Source organism: Chiloscyllium punctatum, chromosome 8, assembly GCF_047496795.1.
Source record: "Chiloscyllium punctatum isolate Juve2018m chromosome 8, sChiPun1.3, whole genome shotgun sequence".
NCBI classification, from domain to species: domain Eukaryota; kingdom Metazoa; phylum Chordata; class Chondrichthyes; order Orectolobiformes; family Hemiscylliidae; genus Chiloscyllium; species Chiloscyllium punctatum.
In genome coordinates, this window is record NC_092746.1 from 56,877,993 (window position 1) to 56,898,696 (window position 20,704).

The 20,704-nt window shown below is 40.3% G+C and overlaps 1 protein-coding gene across 8 annotated transcripts in view; it reads right to left on the reverse strand.

Annotated features, from left to right (window-relative positions):
• The window catches only part of cobl (cordon-bleu WH2 repeat protein), a 366,824-nt gene that overhangs the window by 20,011 nt on the left and 326,109 nt on the right, over window positions 1–20,704 (reverse strand). For all 8 annotated transcript variants that reach the window (XM_072575619.1, XM_072575625.1, XM_072575623.1 and 5 more), the window contains one exon: window positions 20,507–20,626. In XM_072575619.1, coding sequence (XP_072431720.1) covers window positions 20,507–20,626 — 120 coding nt within the window. The remainder of the gene's footprint in view (window positions 1–20,506; window positions 20,627–20,704) is intronic.

A 20,704-nucleotide genomic window follows, 5' to 3' on the forward strand; every position in this document is an offset into this window, starting at 1 on the left:
TTATTTTCTTTGTACTTCACATTCAGTCACATTATTTGCTATAATTTCTGCCAAGTTATTGATAGTGTGAACAAGGGAATCAAAGCAAAGCATTGCAAAATTTCATTATTCACTGCGAACACTTTTTTTACATTTATAATTCTTGTGGTTCCTATCACCAAATGATATTTTCAAACCTGTATAGTAATTTTTCATTCATTCCACAAGCCATAATCTCAAGACAGATTCTCACATATATAACCATTATTATTCATGCCACACAAGTGCTAGGCTATGACTGACTCTAATGTTACAATCTGGCTTTGTTAAGTAGACAAAGTGTGAAATTCAGAGGAACAGAATAAAGCCACAGGATTCTACAGTTTTTAACAAGCAAAACTAAACTTTATGACTCAATGTTAGAATAGTAATACAATCTACAATATATGTACAACTTAAGTTCTCACACATCAATTTAATGTATGATTTATTTGGGTAATAGTCTGTAGTTGTGATAGCCATCAGATCACATCAAAAACCAAACACAATCAAGAAGAAACCTATGGATTTCTCAGTAACTTCACTTTTGCAGATCTGATCTTGAAGCTTCCTCTCAAAAGCTGATCCAATATGAACTGCTTCACCGAATGCTATTATACTTATCAATCACCCTCCTTTCCTGGGTCTACACTCCTCTGGACTCTGAGACTACAATTCAGTTACTCGTTCATTAGCATAAGTCTAGTTCGTCACTGATAGTTGGTTCACTGCTTCCCTCTGGATTTTTCCTTGAGCTTCAATTGTGCATAGTTGCATGAAGCAAATGCTGCTTGCAAATTTTTCAATCTTACTCTCAGCAGCATTGAAATATTAAGGTATTCAGGCTTCTTGCCGCTACTCATGGTTTCAATGAACATAGAGTCATCGGCCTTCCCACTTTCTTAGCTCCCCAGGACTTCTTCTTTGTTCTGACTCCCATCATTTAATTGTCTACTAATTCTTATAACAACCTCCTACGATTGAACAACACAGTCAACCGGCTGCTGTTGAATCTTCACTGAGGACATCAAACAAAATTTGTGTTATTCAGTTGCCTTCCCCCACTGTCACCTTCACCCCCATCTTCATCTATCCATTGCACCCTCAGCTATCTTCCCCCCAGCCCCACTCCCCTCCCTCCCATTTATCACTCAGCCCCCTTGGCCCACAAGACTGATTCCTGATGAAGGGCTTATGCCCGAAAAGTCAATTCTCCTTCTCCCCAGATGCTGCCTGACTGGCTGTGCTTTTCCAGCACCATGCTCTCAACTGTGATATTCAGCATCTGCAGTCCTTAACTTTTTCCCAGTGGTACAGCTAATTCCAGTGCTTCTAACATGAAATCTATATTTTTCTCTCACTCTCATACACACACTGGCTTTGTCCAATGCTTGTAATCTTTAATCTGCTGTTCTGTGACTCCCAAATTATTCTGGATGACCTATTTTAAAGCTTGGAATAAGCTTTCTCCATACTGCTCCACAGAACTGCGTATTCTAACATTTTAGAACAGTCAAATGGAGCATCCTTGGAACTGAGTACATCTTGAAAGTTACATTCTCATATAATGCTGAAAATAGATTTCACCACATGGATCAAACAGAAAAGCTATTGTGAGAATTTCCTTGTATCTTGCTCAAGGAACATAACAGCCTGCTTGGAAACAGCCATATTTAGTTAGACTTTCCAAAGACTTAAACTCATCAGGGCACTATTTTTAACAGACTTGTTAAACTCAGCATTTAGGTTGGCAGTTAACAGACTCAGCAATTAACATACTTAATTGGCAGACAGAAACTTGGTGCAAATATGACACCTCAAAGAATTAAAGAATACCTTAGAACTAGGATAAGATGTGTTGGTATAGTAAAATCTCAAACATCTTGAGGCTTTATCTTGGAGTTGTTGTCAAAGGACTTTTAAAGATAGAAAATATATGAAGACTAACATAAAAAAAAGTGATGGACTGATGTTGGAGCCATTGAATTCATGAGCTAGGGTCCAGAAGATGGGATTTTCACAGACTTGAAAAGAATTGAAGAATTGAATATGAAGATTTAATTATATGTTGAAGGATACTGAAAGGTAAAATAAGTCGAACATGTATTTTACTGGATGAGTAAACCTGGAAACTACACAAAAATTCCAGAAAAGACAACTTAAATTCTGAATATACTAGCATGAAAACTTTAATTCAGTTTAAAATATCTTCATTAATAAAGTGGCCATAAGTTTGTCAAAAATCCTCACTTGTTCATCTTTGCTCTTCAGCAATGGAAACCTACCAACCCCATTCTAGTGTGACTCAAGTCTCACAACAATATGTTGACTGACACTTTACAGTAATGAAAGAAACAATTCATTTTAAATGGATAGAAACTATTGTGGAGCTCAAAGACCTAAAAGACCCCATTCCTGATATGTATTTTGAGTAGGAGACATAATGCATTTATAAATTTCCTCATTATAGTCTTATGTTAACAATTTCTTCTGCACCACTACAAGCTTACATTTTGCAAATCAACCTGTATGGACATTTGTAATTACAATTACCCTGAATGCAATTAACAATTTAATCTGTTCTGATTTAAGAAATACATTTCCTACTGACTGTTTTGCATATATATGGCCTTCTTGATATGTTGTATTTTTCAATTTTATAACTATCTTTTGTTTAATAAGACCATAACGCCATAAGACATAAGACACAGGAGTGGAAGTAAGGCCATTCAGCTCATCAAGTCCACTCCGCCATTTAATCATGGCTGATGGGCATTTAAACTCAACTTACACACACTCTCTTCATAGCCCTTAATTCTTTGCGAGGTCAAGAATTTATCAATCTCTGCCTTGAAGACATTTAACGTCCCGGCATCCACTGCGTTCCATGGCAATTAATTCCACAGGCCCACCACTCTCTGGCTGAAGAAATGTCTCCCATTTCTGTTCTAAATTAACCCCCTCTAACTCTCAGGCTGTGCCCATGAGTCCTAGTCTCCCCACCTAACAGAAACAAATTCCCAGCATCCCTGCATTATCTTGGAAGTTTCTATTAGATCTCCCCTCAACCTTCTAAACTCTAATTAATACAATCCCAGGATCCTCAGCCGTTCATTGTATGTTAGGCAAATAAGCTTTATTCAATGCCACATCCTATTTTGTGTAACACACTTGGGCAGCAAATTAAGCAAGATAATTTCTTTCATGTAACAACACTCTTACTTTTGCAACATCTTCTCACATGCAAGACACAGTAACTTTGAAATCCTGACACGAGTTAGTTGAAGACTAATCACTACTATGAGATGACATTATATTTATGTTTTAACATTTATATTCTGGTTTATAAATGTTTCTAAATATTTCAATGATAAAGGTGAGATATATCATTGTTTTTAAACTTATTTCAGAGTTGCCGAATCGATTGTTTGTACATCTGTTGTTGTTCCCTATCATTACCCTGCCACATTTGAGCAAAGTTTTAGCAGTGACGTATTTTGAAACATGATATGTATTTCAGTACAGCACTAGATTCTTTCAATTCCATCTCGTACAGCAGGAAAGAGAATGTGCTCTGAAAACAAGTTCTTTTCTGGGTCGATCATATTTTGACAACAATGACATTCTCATGTCTTTAAATCTTAAACTAGTTTTTAATCTCAAAGCATTTTTTTCCTTTACTCTTATGACAGGAGATGAAACACGTTCAAACTATCAGCAAAATGACTTAACATTCAGAATATTGAAAATATTTCCACGTAATTTTCGTCAGGTATTTTTCTCTTGTTGAGATACTACTAATTAGGCAGTGCTGGGAAATTAAGGCTGAATTTCACTATTTTGAATTAAGTGTTTTATTGAGTGAGGTCAATGGCACCAGGCCACCATGGTTGATGAATCTTACACTCTTCAGCTCATTAATTATAAACTTCAACACCCTTCTCATAGAGATAGTGTTTTCACCATTGTTACTAGTGTCAAGTGCAATCATCTTCTTTGTGCAAGTGCACACTCACTGGCCCCATGTAACCAACTAAGACTCAAGTTTACAGCTTTCTCAATTGCATGTACCATGTCCACTTTTCAAACTATCAAATACTCCTGCCCTCTGTACTTACTACTCATCCAATGGAGATACCTTACCGTTTCTCCTGCCCATTGTACTTCATAATGATTGTAAAGGGATACCTCACATGTCTCCTGCTCTGGCATCAATACCAGCTTCCCTTCCATCTACATGCATCATACCCAATACCTCCCTTTGTCCCATTGCAGGAAAAATTGGTTCACAACTAGGTCTAGAGGACCAAGATCAGTGGTGGAGTGGATGGCATAAGGTTCTTCACTCTATATTGAAATGTTCTTAAATTGGTTGGAAAAGCGTACGGCCATTTAGTTAGGGTGCGGGAGACCTCAATGTCCAAATAACTTAATTGTGCTATGTTGCACTCCATCAACACCAGCCTTAATTCAACCTGAACCTGCACAAGCTGTTCTCCCTCTTACATATTTAATTTCTTCTCCTCTCTAGTACAGGTACACAGAACCCAGCTGAGGGGGATGAACTTGTCTCTGGGAAGGTCACTGTCAATGGGGCAGAGCCTTGTAGGCCCAACCACGACCCCTGGACTACTACCCAAGTCTTCCAGTCTAATGACAAAGCAGCCTCCCACCATCTCAGCTGAGATTGTCAGGACTACATTTAGATGTGATGGGAGGAAAGTAAGAAAATAAACTTATTTTGAGCACGTAAGTGGCATGGATGACAGACAATTGTAAATAAACTTGCACTCTTAAAATAACTGTTAAAGTGTCTGTCAAAAATGTTAGAGATGAGCTGCCTCTTCAGATATTCTAAAAATGAAATAAGATGTAAGAACCAACTATTGCTTATCTCTCTCAAATAGCCAACTGTTGACTAATGATAGATTCAGACCAGGGAATCCTTGAATTATGCAAATTAGGTCTGCAGCTAATGTTGTGCTTTAATGTGAACAACACTGAGCTAAATGCAATGTGCCAGAGTTGTGCTAGGATTTAGTCTGCAAACATCATTCTACACTACACCCACCTTGTAACTGAGAGTACAGAATCAGTGATGACTCCACACATTTCTGGAGGGAAAGGTTCATTTATTTACCAGTTTTTTCAAGGGAGCATACCACTGTTCAAAGCGGGAGCCATACAATGTATAGCTCCCACTCCATTCTCCTTCATAATGCAAGGGATTGCCAAGAAAGATGCAGAACATAATCTCACATGTTAAACATTGTCTTATCATATGCTCAAACATGTCAAGACGATTTAGCAGTCTACAAGCGTTCTCAAAGATCAAAGTCTCCCCAACAATGGAAGGGTCAAAATGGGAGGCCTCAGGATTCCTGTCAACTTATTGAATAGCATGAACGATCACAGTGCAGAACATTTGCATGGCGTATGCTGACTGAAGTCTTAAAGGCCACCTAATCTTAACATCGCATCTGTCAGTGCTCTGTCTCACTGACTTCTGTTTTTTCCCAAAGAGTCAGTAGGACATGTAATGTACAGGTATTTTAAAGTGGAATCACCCAGGAAGATATTAATAGTACAATCAAGTGGATAACAAAACATTTACTCAGTAACAGAAAATGTTAGGGACTGTTACAAAAACAAGGTTCTTATTTACTTAGCACTAAGCATGGGCTGCTTGCCATATAATCAACAGAATGTTAAACAATTAGTGGAAATTCAAATCCAGCTAATTCATCCTGGCAGGTTTCAATCCAGTTCTATATGGCTTCTCGCACTCAATGAAGCATTGCTCTGTCATGCTGTCTTGGATGTTCCTCCTGGTCAGTCACCTGATCCTCATTCTCAACATTGTCCTCAGTAGATTGCTATCAATCTCTCAATTCCTTTGCATCCAGAACATCTCCCCTTTGTCAGCTCCAGCTGTGAAGGGCACACTATACCTCAAATGATTTGGCATTTTCTTATTTTTGCTGTAACTCGTTGGAGTGGTCTCGGAACGGAAATATCCTCAAGGAGGCCTGTTCCACAATGGTCCAGGTTAGATATGAGAAGCATTGTATCTTTGTTCTGTATTAGTGTGAAGGTTTCATAAAGGTGGCATGAGAAGCATTCTATCTTTGTTTTATATTAGTGTGAAGGTTTCATAAAGGTGTCATTAGCCATGTTTACAGCAAATAGATATTGTCTAATAGTAGCTATCTCTGTGTGGCGCAAAGACCTGGGAAAAAGGTGGGAACCTGAGAGTTCTAGAGTATTTAAGAGTCATAGCAGCTTCAAGAATATGTAGCACAAACGCCAAGCTGCATTCTCTTTATAAGTTCAAGATAACACTTCTGCTTCTATATTCAAACCCCCTTGTTTCAGCAGAGTACAATGCTTCCAGCTGGACTCACCTGCTCTGTCCGTTCTTCTTCTTTTCTTCTCTTTTCTTCCTCTTAGTGCTTGATGATTTGGAGATGCCAGTGTTGGAACTGAGGTGTACAAAGTTAAAAATCACACAACACCAGGATATAGCCCAACAGGTTTATTTGGAAGCACTAGCTTTCAGAGTGCTGCTCCTTTATCAGGTGTTTGTGGAGAGTGAGATAGAGAGTAATTGTTGTGTGATTTTTAACTTAGTGCTTTATTTTCTTCTTCCCACTGATGATTCCCAGACCCTGGTGAAGATTCCCAACCTTAAGCTTGCAACAATTCCTGATATTTGATGATGGTTCCTGGCCTCCAGTGAGCAAAATTCCTGGCCATCAAGCAATAACTCCAGCCTCCGGTAATGACTCCTGGCCGGGCACAGTGGCCTCCAGGCTTGCTGTGGTGACCGCCCAGCTTGGCGCAGTGGCCTCCTCGCATGGCAACCTAACAGCCTCCTAACATGGCGTGACCTCTTGGCCTGATGGCAGTCTGATGGCGTGTCGTTGTCAGCCCAGTGTGTTGGTCTGAAACAATCTCTCAACGGCATGGTCCTCAAGGTGATGCCTGGCTTGGTCTTGCGGCTGGTGCAGACTGGAAGCTACTTGCTAGCCGTGGTCTGTTGTTCAGAACTTTGATCTCTGCAATGCTGGACATTTTATTTCTCTATTGTTGAAAAACCTTGTAACTAAAGAAGCTGCACCTAGGTATCTTGTACCTGTCGGTGCTGTAGGTGGTGATGTATTAACCTTTCGCTATACTCATTGAATACGTGACACTAAAGACTAATTCTAAATTCTAGTAACAGTCAAATTCAAGTGCTTATTTAATTGCTTGTTTTAACTACATATTAGTATTTAGTGACACATAGTCATGGAAGCACACAATTTCTTCTGCAGTTCAACATCATCAAGCCTCTTAAATAAAAAAATCTAAAACTGGACGATCTCAGTTCATTACACATTGGATTCAAACAGTCAATATTTTGCCCACTGCCTTAGCATCTCCAAATCTCCTTCAAGTGCTTTTGAATCTTTCTTTAAACTCATAAACTCTCTAGTTTTGTCATCTGCAAACTTGGAAATATTACATTTAATACTGCATCTAAATTATTGATATGGATTATGAATAGCTGGAGCCCAAGCACTGATTCTTGTGGCTCCACTTGTCACAGCCTTTCAACCTGAAAATGTTTGTATTTTTTTCTGATTCGTTTTTTCTTGACTTGTTCACCAGTTCTCAATTCATGCTAGTATATTCCTCTCCAATATTTTGTGCTTTGGTTTTGCTTAATAATCTCTGAAGGATGACGTGATAGGGTTTATAAAATCATGAGGCACACGAGTAGGGTAAATAGACAAGGTCTTCTCCCTGGGGTAGGGGAGTCCAGAATTTGATGGCAGAGGTTAAGGGTGAGAGGAGAAAGGTTTAAAAGGTACCCAAAGGGTAACCTTTTCACACCAAATGTGGTGTGTGCATGGAAGAGCTGCCAGTGGAAATGGTGGAGGTTGGTTCTATTACAACATTTTAAAGGTATCTGAATGGGTATATGAATAGGAAGGGTTTAGAGGGATATGGGCCAAGTGCTGGCAAATGGGACTAGATTACTTTAGGATATCTAGTCGGCATATAAAGATACATAAAGGGCTCAAGAGAGGCAAAAATGAACATTGGGCCACTGGAAAATGACACTAGATAAGTAATGGGGAACAACGAAATGGTGAGGAACTTAACTACTTTGCGTCAGTCTTTACATTGGAAGAAACGAGTCATATCTCAAAAATTCAAATGAGTCGGAGAGGTGGGAATTGGGCACAGCTGAATATGGTGATCATCACCAAGGAGAGGGTGTTAGAAAAACTGAAAGGTTTGAAGGTTGAAAAACCACCTGGAACAGATGGATAACACCCCAGTGTTTAGATTAGATTCCCTACTGTTTTTATGGAAACAGGCCCTTCAGCCCAACAAGTCCACACCAACCCTCTGAAGAGTAACCCACACAGACCAATTCCTCTATCCTATAATTACCCTGACTAATGCACCTAACACTATGGACTATTTAGCATGACCAATTCACCTGACCTGTACATCTTTGGATTGTGAGATGAAACCGGAGCAGCCAGAGGAAACAGACACAGGGAGAACGTGCAAACTCCACACAGACAGTCACCCAAGGTGGGAATCGAACCCAGGTGCCTGGCACTGTGAGGCAGCAGTGTTAACCACTGAGCCACTGAGCCACCCCTTCTGCAGGACATCGCTAGGAGATAGCTGAAGAGATAGTGGAGGTGTTGGTGGTGATCTTCCAGGAATCACTAGAGTCAGGGAAAGTCCCAGAGAACTGGAAAATCGCTAATGTGATACCCCTGTTTAAAAAGGGAGTGAGGCAAAGGACAGGAAATTACAGCCGATTAGCCTGACCTTGGTTGTTGGCAAGATTTTGGAGTCCATTGTGAAGGATAAGATTTCTTAATACTTGGAAGTGCATGTTAAAATAAGGCAAAGTTAACAATGGTTTCATCAAGGGGAGGTCATGCCTGACTAATCTGTTAAATTCTTAGAGGAGATAATGAGCAGGTTAGACCAAGGAGAGCCAATGGATGCCAGCTACTTGGACTTCCAAAAGTCTTTGACAAAGTGCCACACAGGAGGCTGCTGAGTAAGATAAGGGGCCACAGTGTTAGAGGCAAGGTACACAGTGTTAGAGGCATGGACAGAAGATTGGCTCTTTGGCAAAAAGCAGAGGGTGGGGATAAAAGGGTCCTTCTCAGGATGGCAGTCAGTGACTAGTGGTGTTCTGCAAAGGTCAGTGTTGGGACCACAACATTTTATTTTATACATTAATGATCTGGATGAAGGAACTGAGGGCATTCTTACTAAGTCTGCAGATGATACAAAGATAGGTGGAGGGACAGGTAGTATTGAGGAGGTGGGGAGACTGGAGAAGGATATAGATAGGTTAGTAGAGTGGGCAAAAAAGTGGCAGATGAAATACAATGTGGGAAGACGTGAGCCCATGCACTTTGGTAGGAAGAAGAGAGGCATACACTATTTTCCAAATGAAGAGAAAATTCAGAAATGTGATATGCAAAGGGACTTGGGAGTCCTCATCCAGGTTTCTCTCAAGGTCAATGTATAGGTTGAATAGGTAGTGAAGAAGACAAATACAACATTGGCATTTATTTTGAGAGGACTCGAACATTAAAGCAGGGATACACTTCTGAGGCTTTAGAAGGCTCTCAACAGACCACATTTAGCGTATTGTAAGCAATGTTGGGCCACATACTACAGGAAGCATGCACTGGCTCTGGAGCAGGCCCGAGGAGGTTCACAAAAATGATCCCATGAATGAAAGGTTTAACATATGAGGACCATTTGAGAACTCTGGGTCAATATACAATGGAATTTAGAAGGATGAGGGGGGATCTAATTGAAAATTACAGAATACTGAATAGCCTGGATAGAGTGGATGTTGGGAAGATGTTTCCAGATGTAGGTTTGCTCGCTGAGCTGGAAGGTTCATTTCCAGACGTTTCGTCACTCGACTAAGTAACATCTTTAGTGGACCTCATGTGAAGCGTTGTACATGATTCCTGCTTTCTATTTATATGTTTGGGTTTCTTTGGGTTGGTGATGTTATTTCCCGTGATGATGTCATTTCCTGTGTTTTTTTTCCTCAGGGGGTGGTAGATGGGGTCTAACTCAATGCGTTTATTGATAGAGTTCCGGTTGGAATGCCATGCTTCTAGGAATTCTCGTGTGTCTCTATTTGGTTTGTCCTAAAATGGATGTATTGTCCCAGTCGAAGTGGTGTCCTTCCTTACCTGAATATAAGGATACTAGTGAGAGGGTCAAGTTGTTTTGTGGCTAGTTGATGTTCATGTATCCTGGTGGCTATTTTTCTGCCTGTTTATCCAATGTACTGTTTGTTATGGTTCTTGCACAGTATTTTGTAAATGACATTAGTTTTGCTTGGTGTCTATATAAGGTCTTTCAAGTTCATGAGCTGCTGTTTTAGTGTGTTGCTGGGTTTGTGGACAGGAAATGACATCACCACAGTGAATGACATCACCACAGGAAATGACATCACCAACACAAAGAAACCCAAACATATAAATAGAAAGCAGGAATCATGTACAGTGCGTCACCTGAGGCCCACTGAAGATGTTACCTAGTAGGGTGACAAAACGTCTGGAAATGAACCTTGCAGCTCAGTGAGCAAACCTACATCCAGAACCTCAAGCTGAGCTACAAATCTTCTCAAAACATGCAAAGATGTTTCCATTAGTAAGAAAGAGTGGGACCTGAGGGCACAGCTTTAGAGTAAGAAGGGAAGACTCTTTACAACAGAGATAAGGAGAAACTTTTTCAGCCAGAGTGGTGAATCTATGGAATTCATTGGCACAGAAGGCTGTGGAGGCAACATCATATTTATGACAGAGATAATTAGGTTCTTGTTTGTCAAGTGGATTGAAGATTACAGGGAGAAAGTGGTAGAAAGTTGTTGAGAAATTTATCAGCCGTGACTGAAGGTGAAGCAGACTTAATGGGTGGAATGGCCTAATTTCTGCTCCTATGTCTTAAAATCTTATGATTTTATTTATTTGTTTGGTTAGTTACATCCTCTAAAAATTCCACCTTGTTTTGTCATGAATTATTTTCTTTTCATAAATCTATATAAGAGGTAAAATGCTGCACATACTCATTTTAGATACTTTTTAGTAATTTCTTACATTAGCAGAGCTATTGTCTTGTTTAAATCAAAATATATTAATGCCTCCAATATGTATTGCATGTTGTAATTTCAAGATGACAACTACAATATCATAGTTGTAACAAGTCACAATTATTCTTATCAATATTTCCCAGTTCTAATGTTCAAAAGTACAGACTGCGGCACAATTTTGAGAAGATTTCCAGGAAACTGCAAGCTAGTATTTGAGCATTGGATTCCCTTAGATGGATGTTAACTGCAGTTGAAAACAGTTTAATCGCAATTCTGGATTAAGGTTTGTGGCGTTACTGTGGGATAAATGCAACAATTGTAATTATATTAGTATGTAACAGAGTTTCTAATGTTAATTTTGAATACAACTTTTCTAGGAAAGTAGTTAGTTGTTTTCCACTCTGCTCAGCCCAACCTTCTTAATAATTTAAAGACATTATGTAAAAGATGAGAATCATCTTAGATCATCTTAGTTAATTTCAACAGCTTTATAGTTTATAACAGGTCTGTGGGTAAAATAATAGTCACAGATCAAGAATTAGTCATTGTTGTTACTTTAAAGAAAATGTGAAATAAAGATAGCTGAGTTGGCATTTGGTAATTTCTGTGCAAAACATGATAAAATTCAGATTCCATTATCACTGTTTGCGATTGTTATTTGATTATAGCGATAGTGAGATTGATGAAAATTGTGTGAGGCTTGGCTGTTGGTAAACATTACCTTTGATTGAACATGATCTGAGTGCTGAGTGTCCAATTAAATTTTGCCTGTTCTGGTTAATGTATCCCCTAAGGTTGAAGTACGCATCTAATGTTTTTATAACCCCTTCATATACAGCAATTTCTTCATTAATCCTCTGTCATTTGCAAAACTACCTATGACCTTGACAAGCATACTGATTGATTCCTTGCTAGATTTTTCTGCTAGTGCCAATGCAGCTCAGTATCTCTTAAATCTACATTGCCAATTCAGCGACTTTGTAGCCTGATTCAGGCCTGCTATGTGCCTGAAGCACATTGGTAAAGTCAAGATTTTCTCCATTGCTTCCCTTCACTCTAGCCGCACTCCACATGGTCATTGCTTCTCTGTTATTGCCATTTCTTCCAGTGTCCTCTCGCTTGCCACCTTTTCATTAACTGAACTTTCACTTAATGTCTTTGTGTCTGTTGCCATCATCTGTTATCACCAGTCGTGATAGTTGTTTCATAACTTTCGCCTCATCGTAGTCCTAAACAGCTTACCTTGCATGTTTAAGTTATGATCATTGGTTCTGTAATCTACTGCTTATGTTTGTAACATACTATATATTATATACATAAGACTAACACTCTACACTACAACTTTCCCAAGTCTCTGACTTTATTCAGTATTTTGTTTATATTATTCTAAAGTATGAGCCCAATTTTCTGATCAGTAATAAGGAGAATTGAACCAACATGTGACATGAGTATACCTCATTTGATTTGTTAGAGGAAGTGTCATGCTAAATTTTGGGATCAAAGGCCAACCTGAACTGGGGTATTGCACATGGGAAAGACGTGATAACATGGAAAACCACTCACTACCAGGTATGAAAACTGCCCATTCAGTAGCAACATAGAAGAATTTTTCTGTAGAAGTGTTGCAGGAAGTAGACTCCAATTTGTACTGAGGTAATTTGTTTTTCTCCATTAAAGATGGAGCACAGGATTTGATGCTTCAATGGAGGGGAGGAAGCCAGAATAGGAACAATATATGAGGTTTCTCCAGCACTTTAACTGCAATTGAAGGTGCAGGTAAATATTTTCCCATAACTCAGTACTGCTAAAGGCCAGTTTGTCAATTTGAAAATGGTCTTTCTCGCAGACTTTGGTTGAGGTATTGTGAGGAGGACACAAAGAGTCTGCAATGTGAAAGGCAGAAGAGGTGAGTTTAGCAGATGGAGCATAATCTGGGAAATGTGAGATAATTCACTTTTTCGGAAGAATATAAAAGCAAAATATTAATTTAATCGAAACAGGCTACAGAATGTTAGAGTACAGAGACATCTAGGTGCCCTTGTACAGAAATCATAAAAATGAACAAGTAGGTACAACAAGTAAATAGAAAGGCAAATGAAATGTTGGCCTTTACTGCAATAGGAAAAGTTAGGAAGTCAAGTTACAACTGGAAATGGTACAAGGAATTGATAATACACATCTATAGTATTAAGTACAAATTTGGTCTTCTTATACAAAGACGAATATACTGCTCTACAGGCACTTCACAGAAGGTTCACTATGAAAGGTTAAACAGGTTGTTGAGGAGGGTTTGTCTACTCAGTATGGGTGGAAGTCAGTAACAGGAAAGGAGCAGTCATTTATTTCGTGTTTTCCACAGACACCCCAATAGCAGCAGAGAGATAGAAGAACAGATTTGATAGCAGATGTAACAGAGTTGTTGTTATGGGTGACTTCAATTTCCCCAATATTGACTTGAACCTTCTTAGTGCAGATGGTCTGGATGGAGCTGATTTTGTCAGGTGTGTCCAGGAAGGATTCCTGACTCAATATGTAGATAGGTCGACTACACGGGAGGCCATATTGGATTTGGTGCTAGACGACGAGCCAGGCCAGGTGTCAGATCTCTCAGTGGAAGAGCATTTCGGCGACAGTGACCACAACTGCCTCACCACATAGGCATGGAGAGGGATAGGAACAGACAGGGTAAAAACAATGACTGCAGATGCTGGAAACCAGAGTCCAGATTAGAGTGGTGCTGGAAAAGCACAGCAGTTCAGGCAGCATCCGAGGAGCAGTAAAATCAACGTTTTGCCCTTCAACAGGAATAAAGGCAGAGAGCCTGAAGGGTGGAGAGATAAATGAGAGGAGGGGGAGGGTGGGGAGAAAGTAGCATAGAGTACAATAGGTGAGTGGGGGAGGGAATGAAGGTGATAGGTCGGGGGGGAAGGGTGGAGTGGATAGGTGGAAAAGAAGATTGGCAGGTAGGACAAGTCATGGAGACAGTGCTGAGCTGGAAGTTTGAAACTAGGATGAGGTGGGGGAAGGGGAAATGAGGAAGCTGTTGAAGTCCACATTGATGCCCTGGGGTTGAAGTGTTCCAAGGCCGAAGATGAGGCGTTCTTCCTCCAGGCGTCTAGTGGTGAGGGAGCGGCAGTGAAGGAGGTCCAGGACCTCCATATCCTCGGCAGAGTAGGATGGGGAGTTGAAATGTTGGGCCACAGGGCGGTGTGGTTGATTGGTGCAGGTGTCCCAGAGATGTTCCCTAAAGCGCTCTGCTAGGAGGCGTCCAGTTTCCCCAATGTAGAGGAGACCGCATCGGGAGCAACGGATACAATAAATGATATTGGTGGATGTGCAGTGCAGGTAAACCTTTGAGGGATGTGGAAGGCTCCTTTAGGGCCTTGGATGGAGGTGAGGGAGGAGGTTTGTGTGCGGGTTTTGCAATTCATGCGGTGGCTGGGGAAGGTGCTAGGATGGGAGGGTGGGTTGTAGGGGGGCCATGGACCTGACCAGGTAGTCACGGAGGGAATGGTCTTTGCGGAAGGCGGAAAGGGGTGGGGAGGGAAATATATCCCTGGTGGTGGGTTCCATTTGGAGGTGGCGAAAATGTCGGCGGATGATTTGGTTTATGCGAAGGTTGGTAGGGTGGAAGGTGAGCACCAGGGGCGTTCTGTCCTTGTTCCGGTTGGAGGGGTGGGGTCTGAGGGCAAAGGTGTGGGATATGGACGAGATGCCTTGGAGGGCATCTTTAGCCACTTGGAAAGGGAAATTGCGGTCTCTAAAGAAGGAGGCCATCTAGTATGTTCTGTGGTGGAACTAGTCCTCCTGGGAGCAGATATGGCGGAATTGGGAATACGGGATGGCATTTTTGTAGGAGGTAGGGTGGGAAGAGGTGTAATCCAGGTAGCTATGGGAGTTGGTGGGTTTGGAAAAAATGTCGGTGTCAAATTGGTCATCATTAACTGTATGGGAAAGTATTTTATTGGGGAAGGGGAAATTATACTGCTGTTAGACAGGAGCTATGGAATATAAATTAGGAACAATTGTTCTACGGGAAATGCACAACAGGAAGATGGAGGCTGTGTATGGAGTACTTGTCCCACTGAGACAGGAAGGAATGGTAAGGTGAAGGGGCCTTAGATGACAAGAGAAGAGGAGCTTCTTGTTCAGAGAAAGAAGGAAGCTTACTTAAGGTTGAGGAAGCAAGGATCTGGCACAGCTTTCAAGGATTACAGAGTAGTTAGGAAAGAACTCAAAAATGGACTGAGGAGAGCTAAGAGGGGCATGAAAAAAGCCTCGACGGGAAAGGCCTAAGGCATTCTACACTTACGTGAGAAATAAGAGAATGATCAGACAGAGGGTCGGGCCGATCAGGGATAGTGGAGGGAACTGTTGCCTGGAGCCTGAAGAGGTAGGGGAGGCCCTAAATGAGTTTTTTGCTTCAGTATTCACGAGAGAGGGATCTTGTTGATAGTGAGAACACTGTCGACCAGGTTAATAGGCTTGAACAGATTGATATTATGAAAGGCTTGCACTCAGAAGGACTGACAATGTCATCCTGGTAAACATCAAGAACACAGCTGCCTTGGTGTTTTATGCCAGTAGCTTATTTCCAGATCAAAACTGGAAACCTGTGTGCTCTCAATCCTTAAGCAATCAATTAACCTGGAATGCTACTGTTGCCAGTTTCTCCAGACAACAGCTTTTAATATCCTTCCTTCATGATAAAGAGAATTATATAGTTTAGGCAGTGCAGTTCTCCATCATCACTACTTTCCCCAGGTGCAAGGCACTATAGACTGCTTTGAGAACACCCTACCACCTGAAAATGTCCTTGATCCATCAATTATTAAATTATATGTGCTCATTGATGCCAAAATAAGGAGGCCTGCACCAAAATGCCTGAGAACTGCCATAGCTTTTACACATTATAAAATTCACCAGTTCCTATGTCCTTCCAAGGTCCTCAAACTAGATAGGAATGCCTGCTGGGAGACAAGGGTTACTTCCTCCAAACATGGTTCATGATACCTTTACAAAACCCTCAGACCAACAGGAAAGAGGTTACAACATTGTTCACTTTCCAAGGCCACAATGGAACAGACAATATGACACCTTAAAATAAGAATTCAATACCTGGACCACTTCAGTTTTGCAATATTGCCCAGAAAGATATTACTGGCATACTGTGCCCTTCACAATCATAGAGGAGAAGAAATGGATGCTGACAAAATGGGGGAATTATAACAATCTTCTGACGAGGAAGATAAAGTTGAGGATCAGGACATTAGCCAAGAGGGCTGTCCAAGAAAGCAGGACAGAACAAAGCATCCACAAGGCCAGAGATGATCTAACTGAAACCTGCTTCTAGGATAAATGAACTGGATTTGAACTTCTGTTTAATGGTACAACATTATTTTGATAAAATGGCAAGCAGGCCCAGAGTGGTGTAAAGAACAAACAGACCTTATTATTTTTGCAGTCTTTGACCTTTCATAGTGCCAAATAAATGTCTTATTATCCTTCTGATTCAACGCATGACATCTTACTTTCCTACTGGTACTACTTCCAATTATCTCCTCATGGAACGCCTACTGACCAATGGGGATTAAAACAGAAGTCAGTGAGACAGTAGATTAATATTGCACATTGCTAAGATTAGGTAACTATCAAATACTTGTCAGGATATCATACCAAAGTGTTGTGCCCCAAAATCTCTCATGATAGAAAGCAAGTTGGGCAGAATCCTGAAGAATCTCCTTTTGACCCCCTCCATCACAGGTCAGTCTTTAACCTTTCAAAATGCACATGAACTGCTATACTGTCCTGAAGTTCTTAAACATTTAAGCTGAAAGAGGCAGTGGTTTGTGTAGCTTTTCTTGGCAGACCATTGCATTATATAGTAGAATGGGCATGTGAGCTCCCATTGTATATCTCCAAGCTTTGAATGGCAGTGTTTTTCCTTGAAAAGCTGACATACAGAATTAACCTTTCTTTGCAGAAGTGTGTGGAATCGTCACTGAATCCATAAGTGTGAAATTAAAAGTGCCGACCATGGTCTAACATATTCCCTGCATAATTTTAGCCTGCATCTCGACAGAAGATTCTCAGCAAACCAAAGGCTTCAAGGGACACCCGCATACACTCTCCAAACCAACAGGACTACAACAGAATGTTTTAGCCTTCATGCTGTTTACATTGAAATGCATTGCCTTGGTTCAACATCATGGTTCAAAGTTCCCTGAGGCCATATGCAGTCAAGGAACTGGTTGCTAGTGAGAAATGAGCAATGCTTGGCAATTACAACTTCTTTCATCCTTGGAATGGTCTGAACAGGCTGCTCATCTCTCACATGGATTTGACTTAACCAGCATAGTAGTGAAAATTACATAACCATAGACATTTTAACAGTGCAAATATGTTGACAAAAATGAAAGATTATTCACAATTGAGTTGCACCCATGCCACCTATGTGCCCTCAGCAAGTTTTCTTCTTATCAACCGCCATTAGTGGGTGGCACGGTGGCACAGTGGTTAACACTGCTGCCTCACAGCGCCAGAGACCCGGGTTCAATTCCCGCCTCAGGCGAGTGACTGTGTGGAGTTTGCACATTCTCCCCGTGTCTGCGTGGGTTTCCGCCGGGTGTTCCGGTTTCCTCCCACAGTCCAAAAATGTTCAGGTCAGGTGAACTGGCCATGCTAAACTGCCTGTAATGTTAGGTGAAGGGGTAAATGTAGGGGAATGGGTCTGGGTGGGTTGCGCTTCGGCGGGTCGATGTGGACTTGTTGGGCCAAAGGGCCTATTTCCCCACTGTAAGTAATCTAATCTAATCTAATCTATTTTATATCTAAGTGCAATTGTGATGTCCGCAGCTGGATTGGAGAAAGCCTACTGTGTCTTGGTGCTAAACAAAAAACCAAGAACCGTAAATGCTCAAAGTCAGAAACAAAACCAGAAATTGCTGCAAAAAATAGCAGATCTGGCAGAATCTGTGCAGAGATGGAAGAGTTAACATTTCAAGTCCAGTGACTCTTCAGAACTGGCAATTTTGCCAGTCCTAACTATTTAATATAAGGACAGTTAGGATTCAGCACTAAATGTCCACATCCTATTAAATAATTTAAAAATTTAAGTTTCACCTTTCATCCCTCCTCAGTAAAAATGTCCCAGCAGCAAAGATGAGCATGGAATGCCAACTGGGTATTTTCACCACTCCAACCCACATCTGTATCTAGTTTCAACAAAATCTAAAAATTCAGTCCGGTGTTTGTATTCATAAATCTTCATCTGACTTTTCTCTTTTTATATTTTCGTAGGTCTTATGTGCATTTTCAGCAACTTTTGTTTTCATTTCTTGGTAAACTTTGTTTTTTAAGACAGTCCTTCCAAACACTCGTGATCTATCGATATTTTTACATAGAGTTTGTCAGTGTTGGTTCAGTGGAGAACTCACAGCTCTGAGTCAAACGATTGTGGTTAAATATTACTATAGACTGAAGTGCATTAGTAAACATTGCTATGATATTGGGAGTCTGAGAAGTACTGCACTGCAGAAGGTTCTGACTTTCAGCTGTGATATTTGAGGCCTCCTGTAGCCTCTTAGGTAGACATAAAATAAACATTACAAGTGGGAGAAGCAGAGCCACAAGCAGAAGCTATAATCTTCAAATTAGAATTCTGGTTGCATGCTCAACTACATTCGCCTGCCACCTTTCTTAATGCTTATTGGTGCTAGCTCTACAAGTGTGGCTTCTAATTGATGGAGACCATTGTTGATTTCTGACATCATTCAGCTGATTTCCTCTTGCCAGTGAGAAGGATTTCTGCTTCTGCAGGAGCCTCGCAGCACACTGCTTAACAGTTGGTAAGTGGGTGGCATTCCAGTTGCCAGATAGCAGCAAAAGATGATTTTTCTAAACTGATAGTAAGTGAAATGTGAGGGTCAGGACTTAACACATAGTGAGTACATAGGGAGATGCTGATTCCAAATGAAAGCCAGGAAAGTTGAAGGTCTGAACATTCAAGCAATTTGAATAAAACTGTGACTGGGACATATAATACAAAACTGAATAAAAGTACATCTCATCACCGCAGCTAAGGAGAAGGGAAGCATGCGAAACCTGATCAAATAAAGAGGGTCATCATAACTGAGAATGTAGCAAACTTTAGCGATCACCTGACTGTAAACTGGATTTATTTACATTTGCCTGTTTGAATTTTTTATTTCAATTAGAATGGATAAAATATTGCTAGACCTATTAAAGTCACCCCAGCTTTCAGTAACCGTCATTGCTTTGTAACTGTGCAGTAGCAGTTCAATATTGTCCATACCAGACCTCAACCCAAAGAATAAAACAATCTGATTCCTTCCACCAATGTCAATGTGAAACAATTTCCTAAATAGGGTCAGCAAAGAGCTAATTATTTTGGTGCAAAAAAGGAAGTACTCTCTGTACTTTTATCTGGTATTCTTACTTCATAAAGATAACTTGCCTCAATGGAGTATTTTCAGATGGAAGCAGCATCTCTTTCTGATATTTAAATTTCATTCCTGATGGATAAAGCACAATTTCCATTTGGCAAAGAAATGTAATTGTATTTTGTTTAAAAAAAGCTGTCTGTACCTTCTCCCAAAAGATTGGAGGATTTTGGCTTAAAAAGAATCCATCTGTACTAGATATAGATTTGTTTTAGCATTTTCAGACTTCTGGAGCTTCATGTAGGCCTTTCAAATTCCACTACAAAATAAAGAAAGGCAACTATACTAGATACAGGTAAGTACAATACTGAAGAGTATGTTTTAATTAATAGAGGTTTATAAAATCATGAGGGGCATGGATAGGACAAATAGACAAGGTCTTTTCCCTGGGGTGGGGGAGTCTAGAACGAGAGGTTTAGGGTGAGATATAAAAGGGATTTAAGGGACAACTTTTTCAGACAGAGAGTGGAATGGAATGAGCTTCCAGAGGAAGTGATGAAGGCTGGTACAATTACAACATTTAAAAGGCATCTGAATGGGGATATGAATAGGAAGGGTTTCAAGAGACATGGGGCAAGTGCTGGCAAATAGGACTAGATTAGGTTAGGATATCTGGTAGGCATGGATGAGTTGGACTGAAGCTTTCCGTGATGTACATCTCTATTACTCTAAAGAATCCTTTTCACATTCTGCAATAAAATGTTAAATATTTGAAATGTCAACTTTCAATTTTAACTGCAGTAATTAAAGACTTTTTATTGTAATTCAATAATTTAAAAATAAAATGCTAATGTTTGCAACAAATACTTAAACGTTCAACTGTAAGAAAAGCCAATAAAGTTGTCGCAGTAAGAACAATATACATCACTGACATTCTTCCTACCTTTTTCAGTTTTGTAATTCCACTGTGTGCTCTAATTGATGCCAAAAGTGCAGAGTGTTCATTCTCTGGTGCAATAAGTGAATCTTTTTTAAGGTTACTGTTTATCACTGTATCAGAAATCTGGCAAAAATAAGGCACAGAAATAGCACAGTTGTCAGAAATGACATTTTGAAACAGCTGGAATTCTCATGAAAAATA